This window comes from Lepidochelys kempii, chromosome 1 (genome assembly GCF_965140285.1).
Source record: "Lepidochelys kempii isolate rLepKem1 chromosome 1, rLepKem1.hap1, whole genome shotgun sequence".
NCBI classification, from domain to species: domain Eukaryota; kingdom Metazoa; phylum Chordata; order Testudines; family Cheloniidae; genus Lepidochelys; species Lepidochelys kempii.
In genome coordinates, this window is record NC_136380.1 from 160,947,261 (window position 1) to 160,968,630 (window position 21,370).

General features: G+C 41.7%; 2 protein-coding genes across 4 annotated transcripts in view; one reads left to right on the top strand and one right to left on the bottom strand.

Moving 5' to 3' along the window:
* SH3BGR (SH3 domain binding glutamate rich protein) overlaps positions 1-21,370 on the bottom strand; it is a 93,796-nt gene that overhangs the window by 31,825 nt on the left and 40,601 nt on the right. For all 3 annotated transcript variants that reach the window (XM_078854543.1, XM_078854542.1, XM_073360578.1), the window contains exon 2: positions 348-533. In XM_078854543.1, coding sequence (XP_078710669.1) covers positions 348-470 — 123 coding nt within the window. In that variant the 5' untranslated portion in view covers positions 471-533. The remainder of the gene's footprint in view (positions 1-347; positions 534-21,370) is intronic.
* LOC144930128 (protein FAM200C-like) lies at positions 2,203-3,982 on the top strand. The gene is given in 3 exon segments (XM_078851186.1): positions 2,203-2,689; positions 2,692-3,387; positions 3,390-3,982. Coding segments are annotated over 3 exon segments (1,776 nt in total).

Sequence of the window (21,370 nt, forward strand, 5' to 3'; positions counted from 1 at the left end):
GAGGGAACACATGATTTCCAGGGAGCTCCCATAAGAGTGGCAGGCTGACACTCCATGTACTTCACTGAACCCACAAGTCACTGTCTCTGCAGAGGACAGTTAGGAAACTCCATGCAGTTCACCAAGCAGAGTTTCCCTAATAAGTTTTCCCTCCCTGTAGGTGTCTCTGTGAAAGGGGACAATCAGGCCCTCTATTTTCTCTTCTGGGCTAAAGAAACATCTCCTAAATCTATTAGCTCGAAAGAGGATCTCAAATGATTTGAAGAGTGGTGGAATTTAGGGCACTTGTGAAATGTCCTGAAGGAAGAATGTCTGCAAAGTTATGAAAATATCAAATGACATCTCACCCCACAGTACTGCTCCTCATTGAAGATCTGTGGAGGGAGGGGGATTCCATTTTGTGGCTTCTTTTCACCTGGGACGTTCTCTCTCATCCATTTCCTGTTGTCCTCGTCACCAGCTATGTCCATTTGCTTAAAGTCAATCTTGTTGGCCTCTAAGAAGCCCACTACTTCTTGCTGTTTCTTCTTAATCTAGTTAGAAGACAGAAGGAAAAAACAAGAATTGTTATTTTCATGTAAACTAAAAAAATAGAATCGTTATATTAAGAACCAATGCAGCTATATCAAACTTGATGCTTTATCCAATATAGAACAGATTCCTTTAAGCTAGTCTTTACTTATGAAATTTTATTCTGCCAGGAATCTTTTCTTTTGGGCCTGCCCCTTAACACTTAGGCCACAGGTACAATTAAGGATGCTTGATGAAAAATGTTTCCTTAGCTCCTGTATTGGAAACTTTCCCCACTCAATCTGTGCTTTGCGGTTTTACAGGAACATCAAGAAGCGTTGTATACACAATGTTAGGGCATAACTTCCATTGTGTATCAGATAAAATTTAAACATGTCACTTGTACATTTTTATTCTAATATTCTGAGCAATTGGAACCCAGAAACCAATCCTGCAGCATATGCCATTAGTTTGCAGCTATAATTCTGATGATTATTTTCTGTTTGTTTGGTGAGAGGCCTGCACTATTCAGGGACTAATGGCATGAGTTTGAGTTTAAGCACCATGCATGCTTCCTCACAGAGTTCTGCTAATCACATGCACCTAATCTGTGACCAGCAACATCTGTGTTCCAGACCTGGGTCTCTCTTACTGCCACTTTTGCTAAACCATGTGGGAATTTAATGACATGTCAAAATGGTTACTAGAATGATCCCACCAAGGTAATTTTTGCTTGTGACTCATCAGATGATTTGAAAGCTGATTTGCAGAAATGAAACATTTGACCACTGAAACCCACAATGCCACCTAGCCAATGTAATTCAGATCTTAGCAATGAGACAGGAAATAAGCCTGCAATTTAATTTACTGCTATGTGTCTATAATCTAATCAGACTGAAAAGCTGGAGAAGAAGTAGACAGTCAGAACATTTTATTAAAGGACTCATTTTCATTAGCGTTATTGTTAAAAATAATAATGAAAACCCCTCTGTGTTTATTTCTACTAAGACAGAAATAAAATGACAATGTGTACAATTTTGGGACAAAAACTTAGCTTTGTAAAAAGGGCTAAAACAGACACTTGGGATGCAAACACTGATACAAAGTGTTTAAAACATACAAGTGAATATGCAACTGATCAGTCTAAGACAGTGGTTGTTAACTTGGGGTGCTCTTTCAGGGTGTGTGAGACATGCCAGATTTTTTTAGAAGGCAAATCATCAAAAACGCAAATTAAGCACAGGCACATACGTACAGCTACTTTGTTTCATTAAACCTCTGTATTTATTAACATTATACGTTTTGTAAAACGATTACTGTAATATACAAACAAAACATTTATTTTCAAGTTTTTAAGCTAATTGTAGTGAAGTTATCTCGCTACAAAATACAGTGTACCGCCACGTTGCAGGGTATTTCTTGACTCATGCGCAGATGATGATGTGGCAGGGCCGCGGCTTTGTTTGAATTCAGTTAGCCTCTAACTGTTAGTGCGTTGGTTACAGTTTACTTCCACAGCAAAACTCCGCAACATCTCTGGGTAGTACTTCCCTATTTTTGTGTGCCTACTGGACTATTATTTGTGGTGAGTAATAACAAAACTATTTTACATATATTTAATATGCATTTAAAAAAGTGTATGGGCTCCCGTATCTCCATTTATATATTTTTTTCATTTCAGTAACCCTTGCCATGTCGAAGAAACGCAAATGGAAGGACGACTGTGTTCGTTACGGGTTCACTTGTACGAAAGAGAAGGATGGAAATCAACGACCACGATGTGTACTGTGCAGCTCATCATTTTCAAACGCCAATCTCAAACCATCGAAGCTGTCTGAACATTTCAACAAACAGCATGGTGGTGCGGCTGCTGGACATGACATTGACACCCTGACGTCTACGAGGGCACGATTTGATCGTAGCGGAACCTTGAGGACGTTTGGGTTTGTGTCACTTGAGAAGCCCTTGTTACAAGCATCCTATCAAGTTGCATATTTGTGTGCCAAGGAAAAGAAGCCTCATACAGCAGCTGAGGAATTAGTGAAACCTTGTGCATTGGAAATGGCAAAAACAGTATTGGGACCAGATGCACAAAAGAAGCTTCAGCAAGTTCCCTTGTCAAATGGCGTGATCCGTTCTAGAATTCATGAGATGAGCCAGGATATCTTGCAGCATGTTATAAAGATATCAAAGCTAGTCCTCTTAAAGTGGGTATTCAGCTCTACGAGTCAACTGACGTTGATGGCTACAGTCAGCTGTTGGTGTTTGTGCGGTACGTAAAGGAGAAAGAAATCTTAGAAGAATTGTTGTTCTGTGAACCATTGCAATTAACTAAGAAAGTAATTGATGTGTTCAATCTCGTCAAAGACTTCTTTTTGGAGCATAGGATAACGCTTGACGTGTGTGGATCAATTTGCACCGATGGTGCCCCTTCCATGCCAGGAAAAAATTCAGGATTTGTTGCCTGTGTAAAGAAAGAAGTACTTCATATCATGATCACACATTGTATGTTGCACCGTCATGCACGTGCCGCAAAGACTTTGCCTACAAAATTGAAGGATACTTTGTCTACTGTGGTGAGCACGGTAAACTTCATCAGAGGACGTGCTCTAAATCATTGCCTCTTCCATGCTTTTTGCGAAGAAATTGGTGCCGAGCACATTGTCCTTTTTTTCCATACAGAAGTGAGGTGGCTTTCCCATGGCCGAATGCTTACTCGTATTTTTGAAATGCGTGAAAAAATAAGTCAGTTTCTTTGTAACCAAAGCAGTAATTTAGTTGATGACTTCGAAAATAGAGAGTTTATCCTTTGCCTAGCGTACATGGCAAATGTATTCACACACCTAAATGAACTCAACACATCTATGCAAGGAACTGGATGAACACGGTAACAGCCAGAGAGAAGTTATCTGCTTTTATTCAGAAACTTCCAGTTTGGATAAAGCGTGTTGAGAAAAGAAATTTCACTAACTTTCCTTTTCTTGAAGAAACAGTTGTTTTGGAAAATGAAGGAATGACCATCACAACGGAAGTGACAAACCATTTGCAACAGTTGAGTGACTCTTTCCAAGGATATTTTTCCACTAGAGATCTTGATGTGGCAAAGAAATGGATACTGGATCCATTTCTTTTTAACCTGGATTCCATCAATGATAGTGATTTGATGAAAGATGATCTCATTGAATTACGTGCCAATGGCCAAATCTTAATGGAGTTTGAGACAATGAAGCTTGAGCATTTCTAGTGTGCTCAACTAGCACCGTTTCCACAACCGGCGAAGACAGCGCTGGAGATCCTTGTGCCATTTGCCACTACATACGTGTGTGAGAGAGGATTTTCATCACTCTTACACATCAGAACAAAGGTCAGAAACCACCTAAATGCAAGTGATGACATGCGTGTGGCTATTTCAAAAAAAGTTCCTCGTTTCTCAAATCTCATTGAACAAAAGCAACAGCAAAAGAGTCAGTGAGCTGGTAAACTTAAAAGAAGTGTGTAATTTTTCATGGATTCTTAATTTTATTGTGAAATTAAAATAAATATATAATTCTCTCTCTTTCATTCTACAGTTATGAAATATCTAGGTTTAAAGAACTGACCTACTTCAACAATTTTTTATAAGGGGTGCGAGAACATATTTTGAGAACCAAAGGGGTGCAGGCTGCAGTAAAGGTTAAGAACCACTGGTCTAAGACCATGTCTACACTACAAAATTATGTTGACCTAAGTTATGTAGGCAAAGAGCCGCCACAATTATTTTGTCTCTTGTGAGTGTCCACACTACGCTTCTCGTGTAGGTGGTGTGCGTCCTGACCAGGAGCGCTTGTATCAGTGCAGAGTACAGTGCACCATAGGTAGCTATCCCACTGTGCAACTCATCACCATCCAGCGCAGGGTGTTTTGGGAAGTTTTCGCAATGCCTCCTGGGGCCAAAATGAGTCATGCAGGAGTGACTGGGAGCAAGGGTTCAACTTCCCATAAAGTTATGTGCTCCATCCCATCATTTCATCTGCATCTCATAATATTTCATGCCTCTTTTCAAAATCCCCACAACTCGCTCATCCCTCCTTGCTGTCCACCATCGCTGGCAGAAACATGCATCCTGCACAGCTCTGACTATTGTGATGAGCATAGTGAGCACAGGCCATCTGATCCTGCAATATTTGCAGAGATGCAAGCAAAGTCATGGATAACATGACAATTCCTTGGAGGTTAGATTGCAGTGGGACATAGAAAGAAACAATTAAAGGTTGGTGGTGACATTCACAGACCAAATGCACAGGGTGGAGTGCCTGTTCTGGGCCCAAGCACAACCTCCCAAGCCAGGCTCTCACAGGCAGCCACCCTGCTGCACAGAACAGGAAGCCAGAGTTGCCAGTGTGAAAAGTGATTGGTCCTGCCCCCTCTGCTACCCACCTGGGCCTCGCTGCCAGGACAGAGGCCGAGTGTGCTGGAAGGCAGGCACAGCAGAAGGACAGAGCCCCTCTCCCTCCCTCCTGGCAGACCAAGAAGAAATGGGGGGTGTGCACTTGACCCCACATGCCTCCCTATGCATCGCCAATGCCTGAGCCCTCCAGCACAGGGACACCAAAATGAGAACTGCATTTACAGTTGAGAAGCGAGTGGCGATTGCACTATGGAAACTTGCAATGCCAGATTACTACCGGTCAGTCGAAAATCAATTTGGAGTTGGGAAATCCACTGTGGGGCTGTTGTGATGTAAGTGTACAGGGCCATTAATCACCTGCTGCTACACAGGACTGTGACTCTGGGCAGTGTGCCGGACACAGTGGATGGTTTTGTAGCAATGGGATTCCCAAACTGTGGTGGGGCAATAAATGGCATGCTTATCTCTATTTGAGCACCAGACCACCTTGCCACAGAGTACATCAACAGAAAGGGCTACTTTTCTATGGTAATGCAAGCGCTGGTGGATCACTGGGGATGTTTTACTGACATCAATGTGGGCTGGGTAAGGAAAGGTGCATGACATGCACATCTTTAAGAACAGAGGACTTTCAGAAAGCTGCAAGCAGGAACTTTCTTTCCCGGCCAGCAGATTACCATTCCCATTGGGAATGTTGGAATGCCAATAGTGATCCGGAGAGACCTAGCCTACCCCTTACTCCCCTGGCTCATGAAGCTATACACCTGTCATCTCAACAGCACCAAGGAGCGTTTCAATTACAGGCTCTGCAAGTGCAGAGTGACAGTTGAATTTGCCTTTGGTCGTTTGAACAGTCGCTGGCATTGTCTACTTATGAGATTAGTCCTCAGTAAAAAAAAAATCCCAATGGTTATAGCTTCCTGCTGTGACCTACATAATATCTGTGAAGCAACAGGGGGGGAAAGTTTCTTGCTGGGTGGTGGAATGGCTGTCTGGTGAATATGAACAGCCAGATGCAAGGGCTATAAGAAGAGTTCAGCACAGAGCTATATGGTTCAGGGAGGCCTTGAATGACCATTTTAATAGTGAGCCACAGTAGTGTGTCTTGCTGCAGTGTGCTCTACCTGGCCTTGCGCTTTTACAGCCTGATATGAACCTTGCAGTGAGTGCTGTGTGTGTAGGAATATAGCATTGCAGATGTAGATGCACCTATTAATATTTTCTGTGAATAATGTTATGGGTTCTGTGACAAAATGAAGTAACAGGATTTGGTGAGTGTCAGGCCTCCTCAGCACCAGACAGCATATGTTGCAAACTAATAAAAATGAATTATGTTCCAAAAAAATAGAATTTTATTCTGTAATCAGGCAAATAAAAAAGCACATATAGAACTTAATAAAACTTAATAAATTAAGTGAACAGAACTTATGAAAGGGAAAGAACAGTCATTTCTATTTCAGGTACATGCACACCAGCCATGTATTTCACAGGTTAGTGTACATGGAGCTGTGATTGTCTTTAATGTCTCCCGGGTTGGAGGGGTAAGGCTCGTGCATGGCTCTGATGCCACGTGGAATGTTGTTGGGGGCGGGGGGGGGGGCATCAGGAGATTCCAACATTGAGTTGTCTATGGGCTGCAGAGGGAGGCGAGCATGGGATTCTTGGACCTACAGGTCTATCAGATCCGCAGCATCTCTGTTTGCTGCCTCAGAAGCCCATTATATCTGGTGCACCTCCTTCGTCTTATCCTGCTTGAGCTCCCAGACTTTTCTCCTTTCTACTCTTTCCTTCTCCACGCTGTCTGCAAGGGTCATCCTCAAGGCTCTGGTCTCATTCTCTAATGCAGCACAGGTTTGCAGCATCTCCTGGACCATATCATCCCAAGTCCTCTTCTTTCTCCTCCTGACCTGGCTCAGGCATTCCACAAGTGTGGAGGGAGAGACCCTCAAGGCCACAATACCAGCAGCTGAAGATACAACACACAGAGGGTACCATTATCAGTGTATTCACAACAGAAATTGAAACTTAGGCTACTGAACTCACTCCCTTTGATCCACACAAGTTGTAACCACTACATTCTCACTTCTCCTTGAGATTGATACAGAACAGCGCCAGTCACATCATGAGCCATGGTGAGCCTAGGGAGCAGGAGGTCAAGGGGAGAGATTAAGGAAATGAGGGATAGTTGGGGATATCTCACAGGCACGAGTCTATGTGTATAGGGCAATGGAACTGAATACTCACACCGTTTTCCACAGGCAGTGGTGATTTTAGACAATATCTCACTCCTGAGGGTAAAAGAGACAGAGAGAGCCCAGCCGGTGCTGGCATCCTGATGCCACCCAGGCCCATACACTGCTAGCCTGTGCACTGCAATGGTGTCGGCTGACGTAATCTCTGAGTGGTGTGGGAAAGTATACTACCACAGCAGCAAAAATAAGGCAGTCCTCCCTAGAAACTTTCAGCAGAGGATTGCAAAATACCTCCATGAGAGTTACTTCGAGATCTCTACGGAGGATTCACGGGATACCCCGGTGCACATAAACAACTGCTCTGTGTGGCCCCTCTGACTAACTCTAGAGGGGAATGAAAAGCACATAGCAACTTACCTCTCCTGGTTGTTTCACTGCCTCTCCTAGCACAAGTACAAAAGAGTAAATCAAGAGATGTGTCCTGCTACTTTGGGGGTTCCATTCCTGCAATTTCAAAGCAAACAGCATACTTACCAGAGGTTCCTTCCCTTGCATCAGGCTAGGCCATGCTTGACTGTCAGCACTGGCTGGACTGCAGTGGAGTCAAAAACATGGCCTGGCTCACTACACAGCTGGATCACCTAGTCGCCTGTCCCCCATACTCCTCCTCCTCTCCTTCATCCACCTCCTCTTCCTCTCCGTTCATGGTGGAGGCCTGTGACTCAGGCTCCTCCGAAGTATCCACGGGGCTCTTAGGGGTGAGGGTGGGGTCTCCGCCGAGGATGGCATGCTGCGGTTCCTCACCAGATCGATTGTTGGCCCGCCTGGCTTTCTGGTAGGCCTGCCACAGCTCCTTGGCTTTCACACAGCACTGCTGTTTGTCCCTGTTGTGGCCCTTTTCCTGCATCCTCTGCCCAATCTGCTCGTTCATGTTGACGTTTCTACAGCTGGATTAGAGCTCTGTCTGCCCAGCCTCTTCTCCCCACAGAACCAGGAGATTTAACACCTCTTGGGTACTCCAGGCAGAAGCTCATCTGCAGCATGGAGCCAGCTTGGTCAGCTGCAGACTACAATGGAGAGCTGCTAGGTGTGTTTGCCAAGTTGGGCAACAAGGAAAAGGAATTTCAAAAATTTGCAGGGCTTTAAAGGGAGGAGTGGCTGCCTGGCCCCTGGGCAGCAGAGTTCACAACAGTAACCAGACCAGTGAGGGTGGGGCATTGTGGGACAACTCCTGGAGGCCAGTAACAACCAATGTAAGTAACACAATGTCTACACTGACACTGCATCGACCTAACTGCACTGACCTTGCCTCTACGCTGCTCAGGGAGGTGGTGTTATTAAGTCGGTGTAGTGGGCCAGTTAAGTCAGCGAGAGCAAAATTTAAGTGTAGACACATCCACAGCTAGATCAATGAAAGCTGCCTTGCGTCAACCTAACAGTGTAGTGTAGACCAGGTCTAAGAGGTGGTTTTGTTTTGTTTTTAAAAGGAGATCGTTTTTAAAAAGGCCATTTAACTGCACAGTTCTTTTAAGGAAACTTTCTGATGACAGGATGGGTTGCCTTGGGCACTCACAAGGGCATCACATCAAAAGAAATTAACATGAGAACATCTGTATAAATCATACACAAAATAGACATTCAAACAATACTAATGCTTATACCTAATCCTATAAAAGCCAGTAAACACACTGCTGACAGCTCTAATTCCAGCATTATCCCATCTCATTGTGCACAGGAATTTAAGCACATATGGTATACAGGGCACAACATCACCTAGTGCTCCAAGAGCTTTGTGAGGAGGAACGACAGTTGAACTGCAACCCAGCATTCCCTAGTTTATGGCTTTAAATATGGGTAAACAAGGTTTGTCTAATTTCAGACTCACATAGGTATAGTGGGATAGAACATTCAGCTCAAACAATATTAGGACAGAGAGTAAAACAAATACAGAGACATTTAAAAAAGGAAACCAGAGGTGGGGGAAGGACCTCAACGTTTATTATTTTTTAATATCTGGTGATTCTTAAGCCAGTGTGGTACTTAGTGGGGGGTCATGATTTTTGAATGCCTGGAGCTGTCAATGCTGTATTATGCATTATTTACACATAGTTGTAAAAGGTGTGACTCACATTAATGTTATCTCAGGTCAGAGGCAGCTTCAGATTTTAAAAAGTATCAGTAAAAGTCGATTGTACTATGTTCAAAACAGTTCTGAATAAAAATCTTGGCCTGTGTTTTAGTATCAATACACGGGACTGAGGGCATACAAAGTATCATAACAGCTTATACTGTATTGGTGAACAAAATATGGAAATCAGAAAATAGGAATTCTGTTCTCATCTCTGCCCCAGACCTGTTATCTGTTGTTTGCATTGCAATAACTTTAGGCACCCCAACCAGGGCCCCCATTGTGCTAGGCATTGGGTACTTAGATAAAGTAACAATCCCTGCCCATATAACCTTTAACAGCTCTATGCCTCAGCTATAAAATCATTAAGGCCCTACTTGAATCCCGGGATGATCTTCAAATAATTGCGGCTGAATTGTGGACAAGACATGAAAAATCACGGAAAAGTAATAATGGACTTTTATTAATAGCAGCAATTTGGAAAAGCCAGAGTTCACCTATTTGTTTTTTAAAAAAATCCTGGAATGATATAAACCCTTAAGTGTTATATTATGCCTGCTAATTTTTTTGATAACCAGACATTTTGCTGCAACTATATTACATTCTTTTTTTTTTTTTTTTTTTTTAAGTGACCGGTATTGTCAGGGTTCCTTCCCCACTCTGAACTCTAGGGTACAGATGTGGGGAGCCGCATGAAAGACCCCCTAAGCTTATTCTTACAAGCTCAGGTTAAAAACTTCCCCAAGGTACAAACTTTGCCTTGTCCTTGAACCCTATGCTGCCACCACCAAGCGTGTTAAACAAAGAACAGGGAAAGAGCCCACTTGGAGACATCTTCCCCCCAAAATATCCCTCCAAGCCCTACACACCCTTTCCTGGGGAAGGCTTGATAAGAATCCTCACCAATTTGTACAGGTGAACACAGACCCAAACCCTTGGATCTTAAGAACAATGAATAATCAATCAGGTTCTTAAAAGAAGAATTTTAATTAAAGAAAAGGTAAAAGAATCACCTCTGTAAAATCAGGATGGAAAATACTTTACAGGGTATTCAGATTCAAAACACAGAGGATGCCCCTCTGGGCAAAACCTTAAAGTTACAGAAAACAGGAATAAACCTCCCTCTTAACACAGGGAAAATTCACATAAACCAAAAGATAAACTAATCTGCCTTGCCTGGCTTACCTATACTGGTTGCAATATTGGAGACTTGGATGAGGATGGGTTGGAGAAGATGGATTTCTGTCTGGCCTCTCTCAGTCCCAAGAGAGAACAACATGTAAACAAAGAGCACAAACAAAAGCCTCCCCCCCGCAAGATCTGAAAGTATCTTGTTCCCTTACTGGTCCTTATTGGACCTCAGGTGCCAGCCAGGTTAGCTGAGCTTCTTAACCCTTTATAGCTAACAGGATGTTGCCTCTGGCCAGGAGGGATTTTATAGCACTGTATACAGAAAGGTGGTTACCCTTCCCTTTATATTTATGACAGGTACAATGTAAAATTCAAAAGACTAAATGTCTTAACACAACTGCTGTAGAAATTGAGTCCAGTCACTTTAGCCTTTTACATTGAATGTTAGTGCAGTACTAATTGGATACTCAAAATGTATGCAAAATTGTGGACCGTATAAAGTAGGGTAATTAAAATCAAAATTGCAGAGGAAGACAAATATTGCAGGATCCCCAGTTTCTGCAATATCATGAAGTAGGGCTTTAGTGATAACACTTATCTCTGTGGTGGGGCTTACTTAAGCAGTGACTGTGAAATTATTTGAGTCCTGAGATGCTATTTTGCAACTCTACTGCACCTATTATTTTGTGTGCCAGTAGTAAATGCCAAAATATAGTAGTAAATAATAATAATAATAAATGCTGCTCACACATAGCATGCCCTTTTTGCTATCATCTGTACAGATTAAGGTAAACAACCCCTCTCCATCACCAGTGCAAGCCTGACTCCACCCCTTTACCACTCTTGCATCTCAGTAGGGACAAGGAATGGATAGTCGACTCATAGATGGAACAACAGCTCCTTTCCTCCAGTCCCTTGGAGGGGATTGGACTGGGAGTTAGAATCATAGAATATCAGGGTTGGAAGGGACCTCAGGAAATCATCTAGTCCAACCCCCTGCTCAAAGCAGGACCAATTGCCAATTTTTGTTCAGCTGTTGGGTCCCTGCTGTCCTCCTCTCCATTCAGGAGGTGCCTGAGGGGGTAGGGGTGTGAGATGTGGATGTGGGGTGGAAAGAAGAAGAATACATTAAGGGGGATATGATGAAATCATCATGCTCATGCTCTGTTCAGACACTGCTCTTCTATGCACTCAAATGGTGAAATTTATGTCCTTGTGGAAGGCCCATTCAAGGCCCTCGTGTACATTACTGAAGTCTCCTTCACCCTTGTGTGGGTGAGGGGATGGTGCAGATAAATCAGCCATACAGGGTGCATTCTCTTTGTGCCAAAGGTGGGCTCCATGAAAGCTCTATATAGATCAATCTAAAGGGGTACCTAAGGTGGGGCCCACAGGATCTGATCTCACACATAGCTCCCAACAGTCCCAGGTTTCACAGGACTATCCCACTTTGACCTCCCAGACCGCCTGCCCCAGTTGAAGTGACTTCTGGTCCATGGGTCTGGCTGGGCTTGGCTCCCTATTCTGTGCACTGTGACCTACCCTCGGTGCACAGGGTTGCAGCATCACTGTTTTGATCCAGCTCCCCTGACAGGTGGGCAGCTGGTCCACATTTGAGTGAGTGATGCTGCTGCATCCTGGCAACCACTGGTAGTTTCATCTGTTGTGGAGTAAAATATTTTCATCTATATCCCTGGCATCCAAAGTTTACCCACTGACCAACTGTCCATAGGTGTCCAGCAACAGCAGAGGGTATCTGGTCAGCAAGTTTATAGCAGCATTAAAGCTGGCAAATAAAGTTGATGCAGTTCTCTGATCTGACGCGATAAAAACAATCTGTTTCTGATGGGCTGACAGAACTATTTATGTTCATTACATTGCTGCTTCTGTTGTGGCTCGGCATGCTATCCTGTTTGTCTGTTTGCAATATGAGCTCAAGCCTACATTTGGCCAAATTCACCCACCCCGTCCCTCCCAGATACTAGTGCTCTGGCATGTATTTCAAAGTAAAAGAATACAGTTATTCTGTATTCAGCACAATCCTGCTGAATGGATGAGTTATTGTAAAACTGAAGTGTAAGGGCTCAATACTTCAAATACACAGGCCTTCACTTGCCCTCAGCTGGCTAAGTGCCTGCTATGTGACCTCTTTCCTCTCCCCTCCTCCGCAACCATGCAGTGGACTGATATATACACTATCCAATCCAAACATTAACACACACAATTGTTATCAGGGTCAGCAAGAATTAAAAGCCTAAATATGTTGTTTACATTTTATGAAATACATTTTATGAAAGCAGGCTCTCTCAGGCAGAAGCGGCTCCGTGCAGCTCTCCAGCTAGCTGCCAGGGAGAGTGGCCGGACAAATGTGTGCGATGAGACGCAAAGAGAGAAGGACAGACAGCTCCCCTTTCCCCCCCAACAGATAATGGGCAGGGAGAGCGCTGCAGCCCCAGGCTTGGCACAGGGTGGGAGGGGTCACTGGGCAGGGGATACACATGGGTCAGTCATGTGTTCTCCCCTATAGCTTGTGCCCCCATAGTATGGGGAGGCACAAGTCATCTATGCCTGGCAGGCTGCCCCCATCCCTCTCAGCTCCCCATTTCCCTTTGGGAGTGGGAAGAAGCCGCCCAGGCTTCTTGCCCCTGCAGAGCAGGGTCCAGGTGCCCCAACTTCTCACCGCTCTTCCACCCTCCCTACTACCTGCCAGGAGCTGGGCAGGTTTGTCAGTTTCACAACTCAGCCATGAAATTGACAAGACAGTCAAGGGTCCCAACTGAGCAAGGTGGGGGAAGCCGCCTGGGCTTCTTACTCTGACTTTTTGCTGAAGAATTGCCACTTTCAGGTCTGTTATTGAGTGGCCAGAGAGATTGAAGTGTTCTCCAACTGGTTTTTGAATGTTATGATTCCTGATGTCAGATTTGTGTCCATTTATTCTTTTGCATAGAGACGGTCCGGTTTGGCCAATATACATGGCAGAGGGGCATTGCTGGCAGTAGGAGAACACTTCAATCTCCCTGGTCACTCAATAACAGACCTGAAAGTGGCAATTCTTCAACCAAAAATCTTCAAAAACAGACTCCAATGTGAAACTGCAGAACTGGAATTAATTTGCAAACTGGACACCATCAGATTAGGCCTGAATAAAGACTGGGAGAGGTTGGGTCATTACAAAACCTAAACCTAATTTCCCCAATACTAATTTCCCCCTACTTTACTCACACCTTCTTGTCAACTGTCTGAAATGGGCCACACTCATTACCACTTCAAAAGTTATTTTTCCTCCCTTGGTGTCCTGCTATCAATTGAATTGTCTCATTAGACTGACCTCACACTTGGTAAGGCAAATCACATCTTTTCATGTATTTATACCTGCTCCTGTATTTTCCACTCCATGCATCTGATGAAGTGGGTTCTAGCCCACAAAAGCTTATGCCCAAATAAATGTGTTAGTCTCTAAGGTGCCACAAGGACTCCTTGTTGTTTTTGCTGAAACAGACAAACATGGCTACCATTGTGAAACTTGTCAATTTCAGGGTTCCTGCTGAGAAATTGACAAGACAGCCAAGGTAAGTAATACAGTGTCTACAGACACTGTATCACACCAACATAAGCCCTACAATGCTACACAAACAGGTGGCTGTGAAATTATCTAGTTAAAATATAATCATGCAAATCATTATTGTGACCACTGTTATATACTTGCAACGAATCTTATAAAGAGTGTAACACATGGCTGGAAAGGATTAAGCATCTTGCAGGCTAACTAACCCAGAGTCAGCCTGTAGAGACATGTTAGAAATGACAATTAAGGCCTTTCAAGGCTAGAACTTTGAAATGCAAACCTCTATTGTTAAAGAATGAAAGGTGATACTTATTGTGTGTATCTTAGATGATAGCCATGTAATCAGACAGTTCCTGTCTGTCACTATAACTATTAATTCAGAGATCAAAAGGGAATATTAACATTTAGATGAATCTTGGGTGAAATACTGTCATTGTCTATATTTCTCTTTGAAGTTTGTAATAGACTACCTAATGGATAAACTGCCCTATGTTAATTTGTGTAACTAATTACAGGTGGTGCTTAGGAAACAAGAGGTTACATCAAAAGACTATTGTTTACCCATGACTGTATGGTCAACCAAAACTATATAAAAGACCTTTGGGTCCTGATCCTGACATCTCAGATCTGCGTAAGCTTCATCAGGGGTGGTTTGAGCTGCAAGACTGAGGTCCCAGTTCATCGGCAAACACCCTGAATATGATATTGGACATTGGACTATAACCTATGGACTAAATTCTAAAAGAACTCTTTGCAACTACAAAGCTCACCATCTCTGCTGTGTATCTGAAATTCAAGAATTGAACTCATGTCTGTAGGTATATTGATCTTTTAACCATACTCTGTCTCTTTTCTTTTTTAAAAATTTTAGTTTAGTTAATAAGAATTGGCTGTAAGCATGTATTTGGTTAAGATCGGGAATATCCATTAACCTGGAAGGTAACGTGTCTGATCCTTTGGAATTGATGAAATAAGACTTTCAGAAATCTTCATCACATTTGACTTGGGTACCTGGATGGAGGCCTGAGGCTGGGTTACTGTAAGGGAACTGTGTTGTTGGTTTCTGGGCAACTAGTGAGGTAATAAAGAAGCTGTTTTGTGCTGGCTCGGTAAATGTAAGTACTGAAATATCCACCAGCTTTGAGGATAGTCAGCCCCATTCTTCGCAGTTCACCGTAACTGAGGGACCTCAGATGCCCCCACTGGGATTCTGTTCACAGTGGCAAACCCTTTTTGTGTGGGACTAGGATGATCAGCACAGAGGAACCCCACCCTCTGCCACTCTTATTATGAAGGGAAATGATTGGACTTACTGAGAATATGCAAGGTATGGGCCCAATCCTGCAAGCACTCTGCATGGCAGTAGACACAAGGAGCACTTCTAAGTGCATTGACTCATCTCCTTTTATAATTACAGATTGATTCTTAGAAGGCAGGTGAGCACATAAAAAGGTCAGATATAACAAGAGCTTATAAAGTGACATAAAAAGATTTCGGAGGTGTCATAACCATGAACGGCAGTAAGGAACATTGGAGGAGATATGGTATTCTCTCTCCTTAAGAATGAAACCCCCTTTTCTATTTATTATACAGCAGTGTACTTCTTAAGAAAATGTATCAGCTTACAGGATTTCTAAACACTTTAAGAGATAGTTAGGAAATGACTTCAATGGTTATCACTTTTTCAAGCCAACCATTTGGTAAATCTAGATGCTAAAATTAAGTGTTGATCTTCATCTTTCCTTAATGAATAGCTCTGCATCAACTAAATGCTTCTATTAGGATATCTATAATAGAGAATGTATTTAAAATATGTAAAGATTTAGTAAGGGAAAAATATATACAATAGATTTCACTCCAGAGCTTAACTGATTTTCACCAGCTGAGGATCTGGTCTATGGCATCAAAATGTAATCAGGTTCACTGGACTCACTTTGGGAAAATATTTTACTAAGTCAATAGCATATTGCAAATACAGATCCATATGAGTAATTTTTAAAACAGCAACAATTGAGCTAGACAGAAAAGGCGGGTGACACGGTAAAATCTTGTATTGGATCAGCTTCTGTTGGTGCGAGAGACAAGCTTTTGGGCTACACACAGCTCTTCCTCAGGTCTGGGAAAGATACTCAGATTATCACAGCTAAATACAAGGGTGAACATAAATATTTAGCATAAGCAGGTTTCAGAGTAACAGCCGTGTTAGTATGTATTCGCAAAAAGAAAAGGAGGACTTGTGGCACCTTACGGTTAGTCTCTAAGGTGCCACAAGTACTCCTTTTCTTTTAGCATAAGCAGTTAGCACCCATTAACACCACTTCACCTTGAATTGTCCTTTAAAATATGTGCAAACTACTTATGCTAACCTATCTGTTCAGCCTTGTATTTAGCTGTGACACCTTTCCCAGACCTGAGGAAGAGCTCTGCTCTGTCCAGCTGGAAAGCCTGTCTCTCTCACCAACAGAATTTATTTAGTCCAATAAAAGATATTACCTCACCCACCATGTTTCTCTAATATCTTGGGACCAACACAGCTACTATAACACCACATACAACAATTGAGTTACGCAGACTTACACCTTTTGAGTTTGGGCCAGTCGTGTTTTTATTCTGTTTCAAAATAAGAAGCATTTGAAGTAACAGCCAAACTGGAGGCTGCATCAGTAATACCAGTACAATTTAAATTCTGAATTGATAAAATTCACAGAAGGACAATACAAGACTGCTACAAAATAAGGCTTAAGTGGGACTTAAGCAATGTGTGTGCCTTGTGCTGGCCCTCTGTATGAGATGAGTTTCATGCTATATATATTTAAAGTTTATAAAAAAGGGCACTTTCCATTCCTATTGCTCTATAGTAATACTACAATAAGAACAATATGACTTCTTAGAAAAATCACTCAAGCAAAATATTTTGTTAAGGAATAGTTAAGTTTGCAGGCCCATATCAATAGTCTGAGTGTATGTTACCTTTTGAGAACAGTGGTGTTTAACAACGCATAAACATAACACACCTGTCTAACATTAGAAATCCAGGAAATGCAGAATTAAAGTTGTGCTTGAACCATTTTTACACAACTAACAAAAAAAATAAAAAAAAGTCAACCAAAATGTGTTGACATTTCACAAGCATAATATTCATATACAGCTAACAACGACTGAAGATTGGGCTCAAAAAATGCAAAATTTATAACGTCCATCTGGCATTGATCACCTTTCTTAGCAATAGTAGTTCAGTAGTAAAGTAGTAAATTGCTTTAGCAGTGCTTAAACTGGTGCATCTGGATGATAAGCATATGTAATCTACTGTTCAGGGCATGTTATGTGTCCCTTTCATTTCAGTGCCTTATCCATAGAAGAAAGGAATCTGCTACAGATGCCAGCTAGGTGAATATACAGTATCTCTGATTCAGGAAAGCACTGAAACGTGCAGTTTTAAGCATGAGTAGTCTCATTGGCAGCAATGATTTAAGCACGTGCCTAAGTGTTTTAAGGAATTGGGGCCTTAGTCCAGAGGCTCATGCTCTAGTCTCACATATTCAATTCTTGGGAATAACCAAAATGATAGCCATTGCACACACGTAAAAAAAGTCTGCAGAGTGACTTCAGTCATGCTTGCAGCCTTTCCTCAAGGACAGCTGATTGGGAACAAAGATAACTAGGTATGACTTTCCTTCCATGATCAAACATCAGAAAAGAGTAAATCTGTGCAAGGTAGATGGCAATTTATACAGCCATTTAAATAATCTGTGCTTGACTACAGATTAGCAACCCAACAGTATTTTCCTTATCGCTGTTCTCATACTTTACATCTCATTTTTTCATATAAAAACAAAAGGTTGGTAAAATGGGTCTAAAAAGTCTACAATAAAAGTGTTTCAAGCTGAAAAGCTCTGTGTTAGCAAGGTTAGTAAGAGCTTTGTCATTTCTCTGTTATGATCCTTTTGAGGCATTAGTGGGGCTCTACTTAGTTGCCAGAGACAGTGACTCGTCCAGAGAATGGTAGCTTTTTCGGTACTTTTCAACTCTTCTGCTCTGGAAGTTTCTTAAGGAGGTGGTGTCAGTGTAACTGTAGAGATGCAGTTACAGTTATGTGCATGCACTAGCCAGTTTGTTTACTGTGTCACCGTGATTGAGTGATTGCTAAAGCAGGGCTGCAATCTGAGCTCCTCTGGGAACTGGATATAAAAGGAAATAGTCCTTTCCCAGTTCCCACCTCCCCTGGATTTCCAGCTCTCTCTTCTCTTCACATGCCCTTAGCTTCAGCCAACGTGTTGTGCTGACAGCTACAGCAGCAAGGTTCAAAACTAAAATCTCCAGTATAGCTTTTCAAGAGACAAAAAAAAAAAAAAAAAAAAAAAGGGGGAAAAAAAGGCGCAGGGAGGAATAACTGGGAACAATTTTACTCTTTTCACTTTGGTTCTGGCTTATTCCTGGAAACAATATCCACTATGCAACAGCATTAAACCCTAGCCGAGTCACAAAGTATTGATCAAAAGTAACTATATATAATTTCTGCTGCAAACAACCTAGCTCAATATTTTTAGGGCAATGGGCAACAGAATAGCCTATTTTGTATACACCTATTGTATATATTATTTGCAAAGAGATTTCAGTCTATTAACTGAAATTATATTTAGACATCAATATATTAATTGCAATTAGAATTTAAATACGCACAACCCACATTTATTAACTATAATTCTCCATGTGTGGAGGCACTTGCAAGAATTAGCTATTAGATATGAGACTAGAGACATCTCACTGTTTCCCTCCCATTCAGACCCAGGCTCACCTGGTAACTAATACATACATATCCCATACTTAGACACCAGTTAATTCACAAAAATACTGATCCTGATAGAGAGAGGGTAGGGGTGAAACATACATTACATGAGTAACCTACCGCTGTAGACCCAGAAGATGTGGCTACAAAGACTTTGATCACCATTTTGACCGTTATAGAAGAGAACCACCAGAACAATCCTGTTATCTACAAGTCACCGGAGCCCTGAGAGTGAGCCTGACATGCAACAGCTCCCAGGGCAGCCAGAATCCCTTCCCAAATGAATCTCCCCTCCACATCAATCTAACCAGTTTTAGCCTCTCCCTCCCACTGTTATCCTGGGCTTTCCCAACTTCATTGGCTCTTTTAGGTATTTTGGGAGCCTAGAAGCTGGGAGAGGATTGGTTGGCAAAAGTATCTATAGCAGAGAGACTTGCACCTGCCCCTAGCCTCTTCACTTTAGAATTGACCCGGTGACAGTCCATAAAAGGCAAGGGAGAGTGGTGCACCAATCAGACAGGGCAAGGGAAATGCTGGTGGGGAGGGGAGGGGAAAGAGTGTTGGAAGAGTTTGCAAAGCTGCAGAACAAAGTTTAAAGGGATGTCAGCATTTTCATAATAATCCCCTGTATTCAAGAGCTCACACCCACTCTTGGACTAAAATAAGGAGCCTCAGTTTGAAGTTTATACGTAGAGTAACACCCACAAACTCTACCTTTAAAAACAAAACAATTTGGAAACAACAATTCTGAGATCAGCCTGAACTAAAGCCGCAGTTTCAAACACTCTGAGGCTTTGCGAAATTCAGATCAGGATCCAAACTTTATGGCTCTATTTTCTCTTTGCAATATATGTTAGGTCATTGTGAATTTATTTTGGGGTGGGCAAGATGGGGGGGAGGCATGCGGATGACTCTATGCATGAGACACTAAAAAATAAGTTTTTCTGTACTCTGTGTGGCCAATGAAGATCCCATGGTACTTTTTGTAAAAGTAGGGCCAGGTTTCCTTGTGAAAATATTCTCTTCTCTGAGTAGTACAGGGCACTGGTTTTCCATGTGATTGCTGCTTTTCCTCCCATAGACGACTGCCTGTCAGTGGTGCTGAATACACATATTGTTTAGCTTTTGGGGATCTTTCAGAATGAACTTTATTTTAGGAATGTGAAATATCACATTTTTAAACTGTAAGGGCCAAATTCACAACTGGTGTAAGTAGGCTCATCTCCATTGATTTCAATGGAATTGAGACTCCTAATGCCAGAGGTGAATTAGGCCTCAAGAATTTAGGCCTCAGTTCTGCAAAACGTTTTAAAATGTTTAACTTTAAGATTCAAGGCTTCAAGGCTCCAATCCTGCAAATGCTTAACACTGAACATAATGCTAACTATAATTGACTCCAAGAGAGTTATACTTATAGTAAGTAGTAAGAACTGCACTTGGCAAATGACTTACTACCTATTTGGACCATTATATAATTTTAAAGATACATTGCTCTGTTGTGTGAAAAATTATTTCCCTCTTTATGTAAATGGAATTCTGAAGAAATTTATTGAAAACAAACAACAGAATGTCAAACAAACAACAGTGTCAACAGAATGGATACTTTATAAAGTTCACTATTTCTCAATCTCTGTCACCTGCTTCTCCAGTAAGGAGGCGAGAGGCAGTCTTACAAGTAGTGAAGACAGGTAGTAAAAAGCTTTCGCTGACAATTTTTCTAAAAAAACAACAAAAAAAGAAACTATGCCAAAAAAAAAATCGTACTTCATGCTAAAACTCAGCATACAAGCATTTACCCAGGAGACTTTTTTTTACTAAATTCAACAAAAATTATTTTAGAGCAGAGCAATGATATGAATTCAAAGAAACTTGGACCCTGTTTTTTGTTAAATTTGGATAACGAATGCTGAGATAGCTCAAATAATGCCAGACTTCCATTGCATCTGTCCTCTCTGTTTTTTTCCCTCCATCCTGCCCCACCTCCACTCCCCTCTTTCCTTTTCTTATCTGGTTTTATATTGTCTGGTTGTGCAGCTCTGACAAGCTGTAAAGTGGTATAACAGAATAATTCTATTGGATAGCCTGCAAAAATGTGCAATATCTGGTAACATATACAAGCTGAGTCATTTACCTTTTTGTATTTTTATGGTTTCTTTATTAAAATAAATTAAAAAAATCACAAAATAAAGAGTTTAGCCAGTTTTCAACTATTACTTTTATTTATTGATTTGAATAGCATCTTTTACAGGCCTCAAAATGCTTTGCAGAATTACAAATGAAGGGTCTCATCCTGTAATCATTTTCTACAAGTCATAGTACCAACTATCATGAATAGTCATGCCACTAATAATTATTAAACATACCAGTATTCACAGGATGGGGCCATTAAGGCATTTAGTACCTTGCAGGACTGTGACAAAATGATGAACAGTGCATTACTCATTTTTATTACCCAACTATCAAGAGCAAGATCCTGTAGGCACTCTGTACCTGAAACTCCCATTGAACAGGATCTGGCCCAAATTTCTATTGATTTAAAACGTCATATTCAAGGTTTATGCAGTGGGGCACAATTCCTTTTATTCCCAGGTTTGAAGAAAATTGTTTCAATGTTTATAATTATATGAGTAAAATATCTATTTAAATTTTTCATTAATATTTTTTATCCTAA